Genomic DNA, 15,187 nt, shown 5'->3' with positions numbered 1-15,187 from the left:
TTGTTTAGGTACCGGTGCACCAGCTCGCACACATGCAAAGCTCCCAAATGAAGTACCTCTCTAGCACATTAAGCTGTAGTGGGTCGTGCAAGTCCCTCATGTGCCAAACATTGTTTGGCTAACTCAAATCGTCAATGCCTTGAAGCTTTGTACACACTCACGACATCACCTTGTGTCCTCTATGGTAATATCCGTAAGTAGTTGTAACGCTGTCTTTCTTCATTACTCTCAAACCCAAACTACAATGACCTGGCACTCAATTCCCTATCGTCCCTTGCTCTTCAAATATAGTCTCCTTGGAGACTGCCACTGGCTCAAGAGTTTCTTCTACTGCCACAGCCTCTTCCTCCAGTTCAAAGTCTACGATCCTTCCATCAACCGAGAAAACAGGCTAACTTCTCTCTTTTGGGTAACCTTCAAGTTATAGACCTGCGCACATCTCTACCATTGCTGGAAGCCTCTGGACTCCAAACTGTTCTTTGTACCCAACTCCTATCTTGTCAACAGTATCATAGAAGGTGGCAGCAATAATGGAAACCTACAGCATGTCTAATTCCTCCTCTCCATCTCTGATAAGGTGTCCAGATTACGAAGACAGTTTTCTTCAGTATAACTCTTTCCATGATCATACTTCTCTTTTCTGGCTCTGCAGAACTAATGGACCCGCCAACCCTCGTTGGGATCGGTGGCACGAAAGGCCGCGAAATTGCTTTCTAATGCTGTATACTGATTCCAACTGAAGCAGAATAAAACATGAAACAAGCACTAATTTGACTTTGTTAATCTGACGTGAAAAGAGAATACTGTGCCAGGGAAATTGTACTCTATGTAAGTTATTATTTTCAGACCAATCGGATGGTGTATCATTTTTATTTGCAACATGGGAAGAAAATGCATTTTTCCGCCAATATAATGAGAATATGAACAATGTGTATTACTTTGGGTTGCAACATGAGCCCATGGATGGGACATGGGGGAAACCCTATTCTCTCTCAACCTTCAACATGCTCACATTAAATAGAATACAAGACGAGCACATCTGAGCCCAAATCAAGTTGTTTGTTTCCCGGTGACTCTCTGAGCTATCCATCCCAGGCCATCATATAATCCCTCGCCAGTAAGAGCACAACAGGCTTGGATGTGCCAGTCATGGTTCTTGATGCTATGGAGGGAGAGTGCTTCAGTGATCTCAGCAGGAGACATTGCATCCTTGAGGTCCTGTTTGTTCGCAAACACAAGCACCACGGTGTGCTCAAGGTCCCCATGCTGAAGCAGCCTGAAGAGCTCATCCTTCATGATGGAGATCCGAGCTCGGTCAGTGCTATCTATCACAACAATGACAGCATGGGTTCCCTGATAATATGTTGCCCAAGAGGTTCTCAGTCTTTCTTGTCCGCCAAGATCCCAAACCTGGTTAATTATAGCATGCGATGAGATAAACAGTGGTAAATGATTGCTAAGGTTACAATCAAAATGAATTTAAAATCCCAATGATGAAGATGAATCATCGACAAGAACAGGCTACCTGCGCCATCAACATTCCAAAATCAAATCTCATTTACTCATTACAGAATATGAGCAAAGCACAATGTAAATAAGAAAAAAACTCGACCAAAGATACCCAAAAAGCTTCATGAAAAAAGTTGAAAATAATGTGACTTTCTTTTCAAAAAATTAGTTTACCAATCCTGATACGACATGATTTAGATTTTAAAATTTCCTAACTCACAGTGAAGAAACAGGTTTTCAAGTTGATTCCCACTCCCATTAGCACGCTGATGCTAAATTTTAGTTTGCAATATCTGACTAAAGCTGAATAACTGGTAACAGAAGATGGGAGAGAGAACAATTTATATGGTGACGCACATGCCAAAAGGGATGACTCTCACAAGTTGTATACAGGAGCAATTTTCAGACTAGGATGACTGGTAAAGGATACCACTTTATGTCATTATCTACATGGTGGTGGACCTGTGAGGGCGTCATATTCGATAGAATTGGAGATATATATATCCAACATTTAAGGTATAAAAACTTAATTACGAAGCCATGGTATACTGCAGGTAGAACTAGAGAACCATCCAATGAAGGAGGCAAGTAGATGCATTTACTAGTAGGACGATCAGGCATGGTTGACAATTATGTTAGCTTAGAACAACTTCAGTAAATATCTGTAGAGTGATTGGTCACAAATACAACATGAGTACAAATGCATATAGGTCAGGTTTGATCTCATTTTAACCTAAGAACTGAAACACTATCCTCAATTTGCTGAGCAAAAAGCCACTCATATTCCCCTGTCAACACATCTATTGAAAATATGCAGAACCAGATATAATGCAACCGATGATGAATTAATTTTGCTTAAAAACTCTAATCACCAAAGATCAGACCCTCCTACTGGCTAAAAAAACTAATAATTCTGTTGGGCATAACAAATTTCAGCATAGTTCTGATGGACTTCAAGAATAGGCAGTTTTGTTATCAGCACTTATTAATTCGCTTGGTCAGTAACAATGCTTCATTCCTAAAAGGAATGTGCATTTTGTTCTGGGATCCTGAGATTATGAGTGGGATAAAAACTCTTAGAGAAATAGGACCTGTCGACTGCATTCTTTCAAATTTTAGGCCACACTTAGCATTCAATATATTCGGATAACATTGCAGTACTCCACCCTGTGGAAAAATTGGTGTTTCTAGCCATGAAATGTCAAGATAATGCAACTGACAACATCAGATTGTGGCTTAACAATGCCTACTCTGTTTAGTAAGTCCCTAAAAACTAGCATCCAACTCTGTCCATAATATGTCACCCTTAACCAGCTGCTATGCTAATTTGACCGGCCATGTCAATAACAACAAACATGTTATGCCTTGTATTCTCATGTACGTCTAAACTAGCCAAGTTCCCAAATCCACTGTATGGATAAACAAATGAACTAAAAAATGTCAGACAATAACCATGCATTAGAACTAACTCAAATTTCAAATTAAAGAACTAAAGACATGAACCAGGAAAAAATAAATCAGTCCTTTTATTCCATCAGAACAATAAAATGTTACAAAGATTTATTAACTTATGCATAAAGAACTCAAGGACATAGGAAACCATCATTAATTAGCTTAAAGTCATTACATAGCACTGCTGCGAATATACTAAACCAATTTAAAAACTCTTATCCAGTAACTTACCTACGAAATAAAAAGCCAAATCCTCATATGCAAGAATCTTGCCTTCAGGCATAAGTTCAAAGGTCTTCCCATTGTGATGAAATCTCAAATTACTCTCAAAAATTACATTCGACAGTTTCTTCCCTAATTATCATTTGTAAATTGAACACTTACTTTTTATTTTCTGAGGCACAATATGGAGTAGTTCGCTCACTACAATGTCACGAATTTATTGACATCATATTACTAAACTTTCCCCAGTTTTTCGATTTTTCACAACTTGTTGGGTTTTATTTTGTTAAAAGAAATGTTTCTATAAACAGTTTCAATCTGCTGCAGTCATAATATTTTGTTAATATTTTGCCTAATGACAAAAGTTTGACCTTGTCAAATTAATCCCAGGCAATTCTACTGCAAAAACTCTACATTCTTGGTCTAAGATTCAATTCTTGAGTTCACATTGCAAATCTACCACATTAATCCAATCTTGGAAAAAGTACATACTTTTAAGTCAAATAAGTTCACAAAATTGATCTCACTTTCTCAAGGTTCAGGATATCCACTATCAACATTAACAATAACGGAAGCATTAAAACCTTGAAGATTTTATCAAAGGCAAGCCCTGAAAACAGAAAACTTCATCAAGATTCCAAAAAATAAATAAAATTATGTTATCCACACAAATCTTGTATAGAGAGGATCTAGGGAAATAAAATGAATGTCAACAGAGTGTGGGTGTGTGAGAGATGGATGTATGGTAAAAATAGGAAGGAGAGTGTGGGTGTGTAAGAGAAGCATGTGAGTTCCTTTAGTTCAAGACAAAGTGATCAAGAATGGATTTAGAATTTGAGATGGTAACAATGTGTACAATGAAAATTTTAAGAAGCCACTGCAAGAGGAGTACTCAATCTTCATCAGAAGAACTAGGAAAAAGAGAGACCTAAAGTAACATGGATATATCCCCCCACCCTCCTCCCGAGAATAGGCAAAGGTTTGCAATGATGCTAAAGGAAGCACTGAAGCACATAAAAGGAATGATTGGAAAATGACAACTCATAAACCAAAGTGAAATAGCTCGGATAAAGATTGAGGTTGTGATTACAGTATTTCTATGATAATTTCCTAGAAAGAAGAAAAAGAACCATTCCATATAAATACAACCTAGTAGTCCTGTGTCTGATCCTCTTTCACAGCCTCATCAAGTCGAAATAGTTAATGAAAATTAGTATATCAATCACATGGTGAAGCACGAAATATGAATGCAGCTAGAAACGCATTAAAGCATTGCCAACAGCTAGAAACGCATTAAAGCATTGCCAACATCTTCCTTATGTTACTAAGAGAATAACAACGAGCAAGATGTCTTTAAATGCGCAACAAATTATATATCTGAAATTTACAAAACTACCATCATATCACACACACACACACATATGTGTGTGTGTGGTGTGTGTGTACATATCTAATGTGTGTGTGTGTATATATGTATGTATGTATGTATGTATATGTACATATATATATGTATGTATATGTACATATAAACATGTACATATGCATGCACATACATATGCATGCATATACATATGCATGCACATACATATGTACATATACATATGCATCCACATACATATGTACATACACATATGCATACATATACATATACATACATACATATATATATATATATATATAAAAGAAAGAGAGAGAGAGAGAGAGAGAGAGAGAGAGAAGCAAGTCCCTATGCCCATATCTTGCTAATCACCCAAAAATTATGGAAATAACTTTGGATAACTACTATAAATAATGATTTTCCATAGAAACAGACATCACCAATAACCAAGTCTCTAGGAGATCTTTAATTTTCTTTCTTGTAAAAGCAAGTCAGAAAATAACAAGATAACTCTTGTTGTCCACAAATCTTCACTAGCTGATGTAAAACATTTAAAGAAATTAACAATCTACAAGATCACTCACACAATAGCAAATACTGAATTTCCGCCCTACCCCACCAATAAAGCATCCCAAAAGTGAATGAGACATTTGACAACTACTATGTTGACTTGCTTTCCTTGATCTTGCTACATCTACAACACTTCTATTTTGGGTTGCATTTTCCCCTACCTTAGTTGAAAAATAGCCTAAACCCATCTACATAGGTTTAGATTTATCACGCTCTTTTACTAAGAGGATACCTTGACCAGTCAGTGTACATTGTATTACTTGATACTTTATTTTTTTTTCTCTGAAAAAAATACTGTGATCTTGCCAGCAATACAAAACAACTAAAAGGATGAGAAAGAAGGATGAGAGAACAAGGGGGAATGCTGGACAAGTCCGGGTAAAATAAGTCAAAATGACCTTGCTCGTTCCACCTAATACAAAAGCACCCATGGATAAGCAAGGTTTTAAGTTTCAGGTGAATCTATTGGTTTCGACCAAAACAGACTGGTTTTAGCCAAAATCAAAGTGAAACTGACGAAATTTTCAGTTTCAATCAATTTTGATTAGATTTGGTCGATTTTGCCCAGTTTCAACGGGTCTTGATCATTTTTGGTCCAGTTTTGGTAGTTCAGCCAAAATTGATGGGAAGTATTACTCTTAAATTTACAAGTTATATGTTTATTATTTCCCAAAATTGACAAATCTATTCAGTTACACCTTTACCAAAGCCTCTAATTATCAATCAGTATCATTTTTGTTTAAGCTCTGTTGTTATGACGGATGACCTGCATGTTGAAACAGCAAAATAAAGTGGCTTATGGTTCTTTTGCTTTTCCTTTTTTTTCTTGCATAGATGTTTCATTAATATGGAACAGAATGACATATTCTTACACAGGTGCTTTCTTGCCTAGATGTGTTACTCAAATGAAATAAAATGCAAAATGCTTGAGTTTTCTCTTTCCTAGCTATTAAAATGAATAGAATCAAATATACTTGGATGGTTTTTTCCTTAGATTAGTTTAAAACGAAATGAAATGAAATATATTAGATGTATTTTCCTTGCTGAGACAAGTTATTAAAATGAAATAGAATGAAATATGTATTAAAAATTTCAAAACACTACAAAAAGAAAAGTAAATAAGGGAACTCTAAACAAAAAAAAATAAGAAAGAGATGTGGAGGTAGATTAAAGTGTTATGGAGAGGAAAACAGAATATATTTATAGTGAATGGACAGTTAGTATAGCGCATCAAGCTTCAACATATTTTAATTCCAATTTGAAACTATCTTAACTAGATGAACTATCACCCTGAATAACTTTAAAAAACAACAAAACAACATGAAATAACTTATCTTGATTTTATTTTTTTTTTTTTTCTGTTTTTGTTTTTGTTTTTTTTTTTTTTTTTTTTTTGACTTCTTCACTGGAACTCCAAAACTTGAAGTGAAACTGCTGAAACTATAAAAATTGCTGAAACCAGAACTCCAATCGAGGGGCCGAAACTGAGTTTTAAATCCTTGGTTTGAGCACTTATCCTCAAATTGCTAAAAGCTTCCTAAGACTCTGAGACAAAGATAATTGTGTTAACTGCTGATTATATTTTGCAGGCTTCCAAGGATAGGAAGCAACCATAAAGTGATGAATGAAGCCCAATTCATATATACCTTCTTGAATTGTCCTTGCATTAGTTTTCTATCAGCATAGTAGTGGTTTATTTACATAGGTAATCAATATTTGATCTCAGCTTTACTATTCTAAAATAGCATTTTGGGCCTTAAAAGCACTAGATTGCATTGCATACTAGGGCCAGAAGTAAACATGTTGGGCACCAGCATAGTGCATACTAACATGTTATTAGTAGTTTCCTTTCAGTTTTTGTTATCTTTAAGTCTTTGTGCAATGAATCATTTTAAGAAAACGTACAGATACTCTTTAGGTTTCTTGCATCACCTAAGATCATCCAGACCTTTGTCACCAACAAAGCATGTCTAAACTGTACTGATCTTCCAGAAACAATTCTAATCTAGCAGAATTGGGAAAAAAAGACATCTAGATCAAGTCTGCATTTTCAGATAAGCTTCATTTTGTTTTTCTCCCTTCACTTCTTTCTAAAAAAAAAATTGTTATAAGGTCAGTGCTTCCCAATAAAAGCCATTCCCAATCACACAGAATGAGAACCCTTAATTTGGGTAGGCCCATTGAAGATCTTCCTAATTTTCTCTTCAATAATTCAAAATAGCAGAAACAGATTTACATTGCCATCCACAAAATTCTGAGAATTCTTTAAAAGTATATGACAACTTTAATTAGAATGTATTAGTGCTAGTTGTTGTATACTTCACACATAAGAACACTCTTGCAACCATCTGTCTTTGCAATTAAATTAATTTAAAATTCCTGAGTTGTTCTCACCAAGCAATCATAACTTAATTAATACCAGGCTATATGGACAAGAAATTCAAGAAATTGCTTTCCCAACAAAAGAGAATTTCATCCTCAGACCATGATACCTGCACATGCCCTGCCACATTGAATAAGATATTGATGACAGTAGAAAAGGATTGGATAGAATAAATGCTTTAGACAAGCCATTATATTATATTTTTGATGGAGATATGAGAAATATGTCAAAAGGATTAACGGGTCTTGACTAGCAAAGAATTTACTAAGACATTCCTTATACCTTCAGATAATCCAACAGTATAGAACCCAAAACCGGGAACAAAAAGTTGTAAATTACATGAATAGCCACGTTTAAAAGAAGCTATGCTGGTTTTGAAATGCTTCAACTTGCGATCCATAATTTTCAGCATTACATTTTTTATGAGCAGAAAGCAGATCTACTGCTCTAATGCAAATCCGCCTCAAAGGAACTTTTACAAAAGAACTATTCCAGTAAATGATGCTCATAGATATTATTGTATTTTTTACTAGTTGCTTTCAAATATTTTCCATCACAGAAATCTGACTAACCCAATGACCAAAAACTGGATAAATAAGATGCTACTGTGACCATATAGTGCACAAGTAGTTGGCAAAAAAAGAGCTTAAGAATATATTCCCAACAGGGAGGAAAGGGAAAGGGAATCCCAAGACTGTTAAATGGCCCCAACGATCCTTGATTGAAACCAAAGCAATAATAATAGGGGGAAGAAAAGATGGATCAATAAATCCTTTTGATATGGGAAAAAAAATGCAGCAGAAAAAAGAAAGTAAATAAAAGAATTAAACTGTTTACATCATATTTGTTGGTTTGAAGTAAATCAGTAAGTAAAACAAAAGTGCTGATCCAAAATCATAGGAAGAAAGTAGCAACCAGATCATGTTTATTTTAAGGAAAACCTTCTACGCATATAATGTGGGCCACATTTTTATTAGTGATTTATAATGTAAAATATCTATTCTTTATATTCATGAACTGTTTATTATTAATGTTAACCAGCTTTAGCTCAGCTGTTGGCATCCCTTCCCCTCCACAGCTTAAATCCTGTTGGTGGCATCCCAGTATTTCCCAAAATAACTCTTTATTGTTAACTTACAATTAAATATCACTTTCATCGTCCCTAGAGATTTCAGCAGGAAAGGAACTGTGACTACAGCAGCTACTGTCTTAAATATCCCATAACTATAATCACTGTTTAGAATTATCTTCATGTAACAACCTAGGACTAGGGCTAAAAACGAATTGGTTGCTGGTACATCCATATTTGTATCCATCAAGATTTGTGTCCTAGTATAGTACCCTGTGCCGATACCATCCTATTACAATATCAAAATGAGGTATGGTACTAGATGGTGAGGCATACTGAATATCGACACGGTATGGAGTACATACTGATTCAGTACCGACACAGTATGGTATATTCGATAAGGCAAACCTCAGCATCCACATTTTTCAACAAATATGGATATGAATGCAGATATTAAATGGATACCAAAATTAGCATCTGTAATTATTCTTAACAGATATAGATATGAATCAAATATTAAGCATATCCATATTTATTCTGAATGGATATGGATATAAATTAGATATTATTTTTATTTATATTTTTCTACTCTGATAGAGATATAAACTAGATATTATTCAGATATAAATCAAAATTTTAGCAAAATTTAGTGATGAAAATTGATATTAATTATATAATCATGAAGAATGGGAATAGAATTCACCATGCAATTCATACACGATAATAGGTAACTATTATTAAACTAACATAGAGATTGATCTGATCAATGGTCTAGGTCACTAGTTTGACTGGATTTGTATTAAAATATTAAAATCAGAAATTATTTAAGAAAATTATAATATAAAAAAATATTAATATTTTTTTGCATCAAACATCATTATTACTTTTTAATTATAACACAAATAAAAATAATCATCAATTATCTATTCTTAGAGAGCTTGTAAGAAAAATTATATATAAATATAGGAATATATAGAAGTTAATTTTTAAATATTTTTAACAATAATGCTCTAAAATATCACAAAGAATAAAATACATTATGTCCGTTTTTCATTTTAATCAAAGAGAAAAAAGCTTTTTTAATAAAAATAATGACTAAAACATAAAATATCATAATATACATCAAATGATTATTTAATGACCTGAATATATGTGTGTAAGTAAAATAAGCTCCTTATATAAGATAAAAATGCATATTGTTGCTTGGCAATTGAAGGCTTGCCATTCAAATCAGATGTCATTAGTTCAAATCTTGGATTATATAGTTTATTTTTGAAAAAGTTTCATTGGATATCCATTCGAAATGTATTTCAAATATGAATTCAGATCCGGATCAGATCGGATATCAAAATTTCTATCCAAATCCAAGCTTGGATATATAAATGGACACAATTACAAAATCTAATCCATATTCAACCCTACCTAAGATCTTACCCTAAAAGGCTAGCCAAAAGAGGTTCCTTGGCCCTATAAGCGTCCAAAAACTTCTCAGCACACAACTGATACAAGACTAAACACACATGTACGTTCCTCATACACTCACTCCATTTACGCCCTTGTGGGCATGTGTTTGGTTCCATATCAGTTGTAGATGGGAGAGAGCTTGGGTACTCATATAGCACCAAGAAACCTAAATAATACCTTCCACTAGCCTTTCTTTTGTGCACTAAGGAGATCTAAACACTTATACAGATGAAAGGAATCCAAATAGTACCTTCCGACTAACCTTTTTATGCAAGAACCTAGGTCATTATCAATGGCATCAAAGCAAACCCGACCCATCATTCATATAAACTAGAAGATTGCAACATGAACTTATTTAGGGCTAACCACGAGCTGATTGTAATATTTGTGATTGGATTTCTGATATTGTATTTGATTTAATGGAAATTGGACTCTTAACTTAGCAAAGGCGCCAACGCTTAAATGAGGAGAGTGTGTGAGAGCTTATGCTAGCATGTGTTTAGTCCCGCATCTAGGAAGATCTTGGGCACTTACATAGGGTCAAGGAACCTAAAATAATACCTTCTAGTTAGTCCTTTAGTTCTAGTTCATTATTAATGGTATCAGAGTGGAATCGCCCATGGCTCAGGTGGATTAGAAGACACTGCAACATGGATCCATTTGGAGCCGACCATAGACTGATCTTGGAGTTTATGATTGGATTTGGACTATGTGTGAGGACATATTGCTACCTTCCAGCTAGCCTTTTTCTGATGAGGTCCTAAGTTGTTACACTTTATATTTTCTTGCATACGCAAAAAATTATACTCCTTATTTAAACTTTCCATGAAGAACACAACAAATTTGCTTCTATCTTGAAGTTCAAGAGGATGATTACATAAATCAGGAGAAAACATAGCACATTCCCATAAGAGATAGAATAGTCTTTGTAAGAAGATCTGAAGATGGACAAATTCCACCCATATGCATAACTTGAAGCTCATTGAAAGAAGCTGCAGCATTATAATTATTCCAAATGGTAAAAATATTTCTTATCCTAATAAAGCTGCAGAATTTGCACTTTAATTCAAGCTCCAACATCCAATGGCTTGTCAATTGGCAAAATGCTTTCAAGTTTTCCATCTTTATGCATTATTAATGACTGGGACACTATTGAAGAACATCAACAATGATGGCCACCATGTCTGTCTATTCCATTCTCCAATTTGTTGCCTTCATTACAAAGTCTGGCATCATTTTAAGCATTTCCCTTAGAGGGGGCATATTTTTTGCAATTTATCCCACATGAGTTATGGTTTAGATGATTGTACAATTTACTTATATTCATTCTACATATTAGACAGGTAAAACAATTTTTCATAGCAAAATGTCTTTTTTTTTTCAAGAAGTAACTTCACATGGGCAACAACAATGGTAAACGACAACTGCATTTTTCCATAGGCATGTAGCATTTTCTACATTTGTTGCTTTTAATGTAAAAAGACACATATCTAGATACATATTATGTTGAAGAATTTTGGAATCAATTTTGGTAATGTAATATTCATCACATGATGTGGTTTACTTTAAGTAGTCTAGTAGTATAGTATAGGCACATGATACAGTCAATGCAGAGTACAAGCAAAGTAAAGAAAAAAAAATGGTGCTTTGCCATTTATCAAGGCATAAGGTAGCTAAAGACGTTGATCAGTACTCCCTATGAATGCTATAAAATGAAGTGCTGTGGCTTTGGTCCCTTGGTGAAGGCCAAAGAATCCAAAGAGTTATCCTACCTCAGTATCTACGTCTTATTAAAATTTTTTGCAATTTATCTTTCTGTTCTGCTATTCTGAAAAACTGCTCAACTAACAGCTTGTGATCAATCTCTCACATGCAACTAACAACTTGCGGTCAGTCTCTCATATTTTTCTAACTCCTACCACCTCATCCATTCCATCCTAACAACTTTTATTGCCACAAAGTGAATACCATTCTCCTTCTACCCAACGTCATAAAATTCTTCTATCTCACATCTGAGACATCTTCCTTCACTATAATTGAAATGAATGTGTATACATCAATGACTCAAAGTAACTACATAATGGAAGAACCACATAATAGTCCATCATATCATCACCACAATATGAAACAACATAAAGTTGATACAACACCGAAGAGATAACAAACTTCAAATGCTAGTGTTGTGTAGTTAACACTCACCCCACTGATGGATTAGACTCTTTTCCCAACAAAAATTCCAAAGCCAACCATAAACTTACCAGGGTAACCATAGTAAACCATATGCATGCTTGCAGGTCCTGGAATAAGGACATTATGACTAATATAACAGCCTGCACTTCTTACTATTTAAACTCCTGATCAATCTCTCTTGACTTTGACTTTTTTAAGAATCATATCATTCAGCTTTAGTTCATCTAATTTCTTTCTCCTACATCCCTCCTTGTACCTTACCTGTCCCCTGCCTTTCATCTCCCTCTCTTCAGGACCACTCTAAGATCTCATATTCCAAGCCTAAACCAGTTCCTTAAAGATGATATCTCCAAATTTAACTTTGTTACCAGACAATTTACTAAAAATATTTTTTCTCTTATTTATGACTTTCTCAAATCCTAGCCATTTATTTCACTCCCATGAGTATCTTCAACTTATAAAGCCAATCCATAGGACAAATGATTGACAGTTATTCACATATCTCCAACCAAAATAAACTTAGATGGTCACTGACTCCTTTTTTATCCTTTTTCGAACTATCCTGCTTTCAGAATGTGTTTGACTTTGATCCACTCCATGTACCACTCTGAGCTTATCTTCAATTACTATAGCATGACTATCCACTCTCAAGGTTAAATCTGATGATCTTAGTAAGGATATGTACAAGATTCACTCCATATCCCCATACACTTAGAAAGGTTAAACCAATTTGCCTGAAAAATCTCCGAAGAAGATGTCCACACAACATTTGCACCCACCCCATGTTACCCTAACTCTCTATTGTCATTTTACTGATTGTCCAAGATCTAAGCCTTCAAGCTACAACCTTCAAAACCTAAGGGCCTGTTTGGTGACAAAGTTTTACTAAAACAAGTTTATTTTTAAAAAAAATTGCATGAGTTCTGGAAAAATGGTTGTTTGGTTATATATTCCATAAAACCCATTTTGCTAAAAACAGCAAGTCATAAAACCTCAAGAATGTGGTTTGCGAAGAACATGCCCTCTACTTTTTTCATAAAACATGTTTTACAGATATCATGTTTTATAGTTATATGTTTTAGGAAAACTCACAGACAAAAAAACAGCCCCTTAGTGTTGGCTCATTGCATTCCAACACTTAAGTTTTAATGCCAGCTGGGCAGCCTTTGGTGTGTCTTCCATCTTAAAATTATTGGGCACTTGTTATGCCGCTTCTATGCTCAACATTATCTTCTCTGTAATCATCACAATCTGTATCTACAGCAATTTATTTCATATTTTTTGATGTAACCTGACAGACCAGAGAGCATGCCTCGTTGACATGAAACCAGAGAAAATTTTTGAAACTTATATCCTACCTATATTTCTTATTATTAGAAATAGCTATTCATCTGGATTGGATAGAGATATCTTCCATATCAACTCCTCACGACACCCAGAACTAGAAACTCCTCACTGTAGAAAATACGATGCCATATCATCACCAAAACTTCAAAAAATTATAGGATAAGCAAATTCACTTTAAATTTGTAAATGGCATCCAAAGGGCATTTTAATGGTCATACTAAAAATGTTCATTTAACACACAGCAGAAAAGAAAATTCCTTTCTCTACTACAACATTTAGTTAAAGATCAATACACTTAATCTTCTGAGCTAAATTTCTTTTTCCACACATCAATCACCGATAACAAACGACTCATGAAATCCAAGAGTTTAGAATAATTCAAATAAATATTCAACTAAAGCAATCAAACAGTTAAAGGGGAAAAAAAGAAGCCATAGTGACAGACCTCAAACCGTATATTCTTGTAAACAACTTCCTCGACATTACTCCCAATAGTAGGACTCGTGTTGACGACATCTCCAAGATGTAATTTGTAAAGAGTCGTCGTCTTCCCGGCATTGTCCAACCCGACCACCACAATCTTGTACTCCTTCGCAGGGAACAACACGAACCAAAACCTCGACAACAGCGCTCCCATCTTAATCTTCGAGATCCAACACCTTTCTCTTCAATCTAAAATATAGAACATATCCAAACTAAATCCCAATGTCAACATAAAAGACTTTAAAGAATCTTAATTCCAATATCGACATAAAAGACTTTAAAGAACTTGAAAAACCCCTAATTTTCTCTGTCAATCTAAAGAAGCGGAAGAAATTGGAATAACGAATTGATCCAGATAAGAAAGAGACAACAGCTCGAATCGACACAGGGAAGAGACGAAGGAATGAAAGCGATCTTACCTGGCGACGGAGAAGGGAATAAAGTTGAAGGCTGAGATCTCGGAAGATGGTCTAATGGCGGATATCGGAGGGCTTTCTCTGGTCTTTTTCTCGGATGGAGACCAGCGTGGAAGAGAACCAGAGAAAAGCCCTAATTCGGAGGAGGGGGGACGAAACGTCGAGGGAAAGAATCCGAATCTATTTATAGAGAGGGATGCCTTCACGGGGGAAGACGACGAGACCTAACGGACATGGATCTCCCCCGGAGCCAGCGTGGCATGGTGACGTGGACTTCACGGAATCCTTAACGGCCACGTCATGATGTCGTTTGGTGGTGGTGGCTTCCCGGGGAATATGACGTACTAACTGAGGTATGCCGTACAAGAAAGTTATACATTTTTTTTTTTTGTTGAAAAAAAGGAAAGTTATACGCTTGGGAGGGAAAAAAAAGAGGGGAGAGGGTGAAAATGAAATCAACAGCATGAAGATAAATAAAAACTGTAAAAGAAAAATAGGTAGAGTAGAGCTGTTAATGGGTGAATCCAGATCCAGATCTACGGATATTTATCCAACGGGCTGAGTCAAGTACTAGTATCAAATCCATTTACCCAATCCAAATCCGAACCCGATAAATCATAATATAAATAGATAGGATCTGGATATTTAATATCCAAATCCGATAGACGCGGGACCCGAATAATATCATATAATAATATTATATA

The 15,187-nt window shown here is 35.0% G+C and overlaps 1 protein-coding gene across 2 annotated transcripts; it reads right to left on the bottom strand.

The window, feature by feature from the left end:
* Positions 1–866: 866 nt before the first annotated feature.
* LOC105053407 (uncharacterized) lies at positions 867–14,657 on the bottom strand. Of its 2 annotated transcripts, none has more exons than XM_010934535.4 (3): positions 14,487–14,657; positions 14,030–14,279; positions 867–1,410 (listed from the first exon to the last, which is right to left on the bottom strand). In XM_010934535.4, exons 2-3 carry the CDS (start codon positions 14,219–14,221, stop codon positions 1,051–1,053), a joined length of 552 nt encoding a protein of 183 aa, XP_010932837.1. In that variant the 5' UTR covers positions 14,222–14,279; positions 14,487–14,657; the 3' UTR covers positions 867–1,050. The 2 variants fall into 2 exon arrangements, with proteins under 2 accessions (XP_010932837.1, XP_010932836.1); XM_010934534.4 differs by having other exon boundaries at positions 14,030–14,256; positions 14,487–14,656.
* Positions 14,658–15,187: the final 530 nt, after the last annotated feature.

Source organism: Elaeis guineensis, chromosome 10 (genome assembly GCF_000442705.2).
Source record: "Elaeis guineensis isolate ETL-2024a chromosome 10, EG11, whole genome shotgun sequence".
Taxonomy (NCBI): Eukaryota; Viridiplantae; Streptophyta; class Magnoliopsida; order Arecales; family Arecaceae; genus Elaeis; species Elaeis guineensis.
The sequence above is the reverse complement of the archived record's forward strand: the minus strand, read 5'-3'. Positions and strand labels throughout refer to the sequence as shown.

Bases quoted from the DNA above. Each gene is read 5' to 3' on its own strand.
- LOC105053407 (XM_010934535.4), bottom strand. From the start codon at position 14,221: ATGGGAGCGCTGTTGTCGAGGTTTTGGTTCGTGTTGTTCCCTGCGAAG. The intron at 1,411-14,029 runs GTCTGTCACTAT...ATAATTAACCAG, and splicing joins ACAAGAATATACGGTTTGAG to GTTTGGGATCTTGGCGGACA.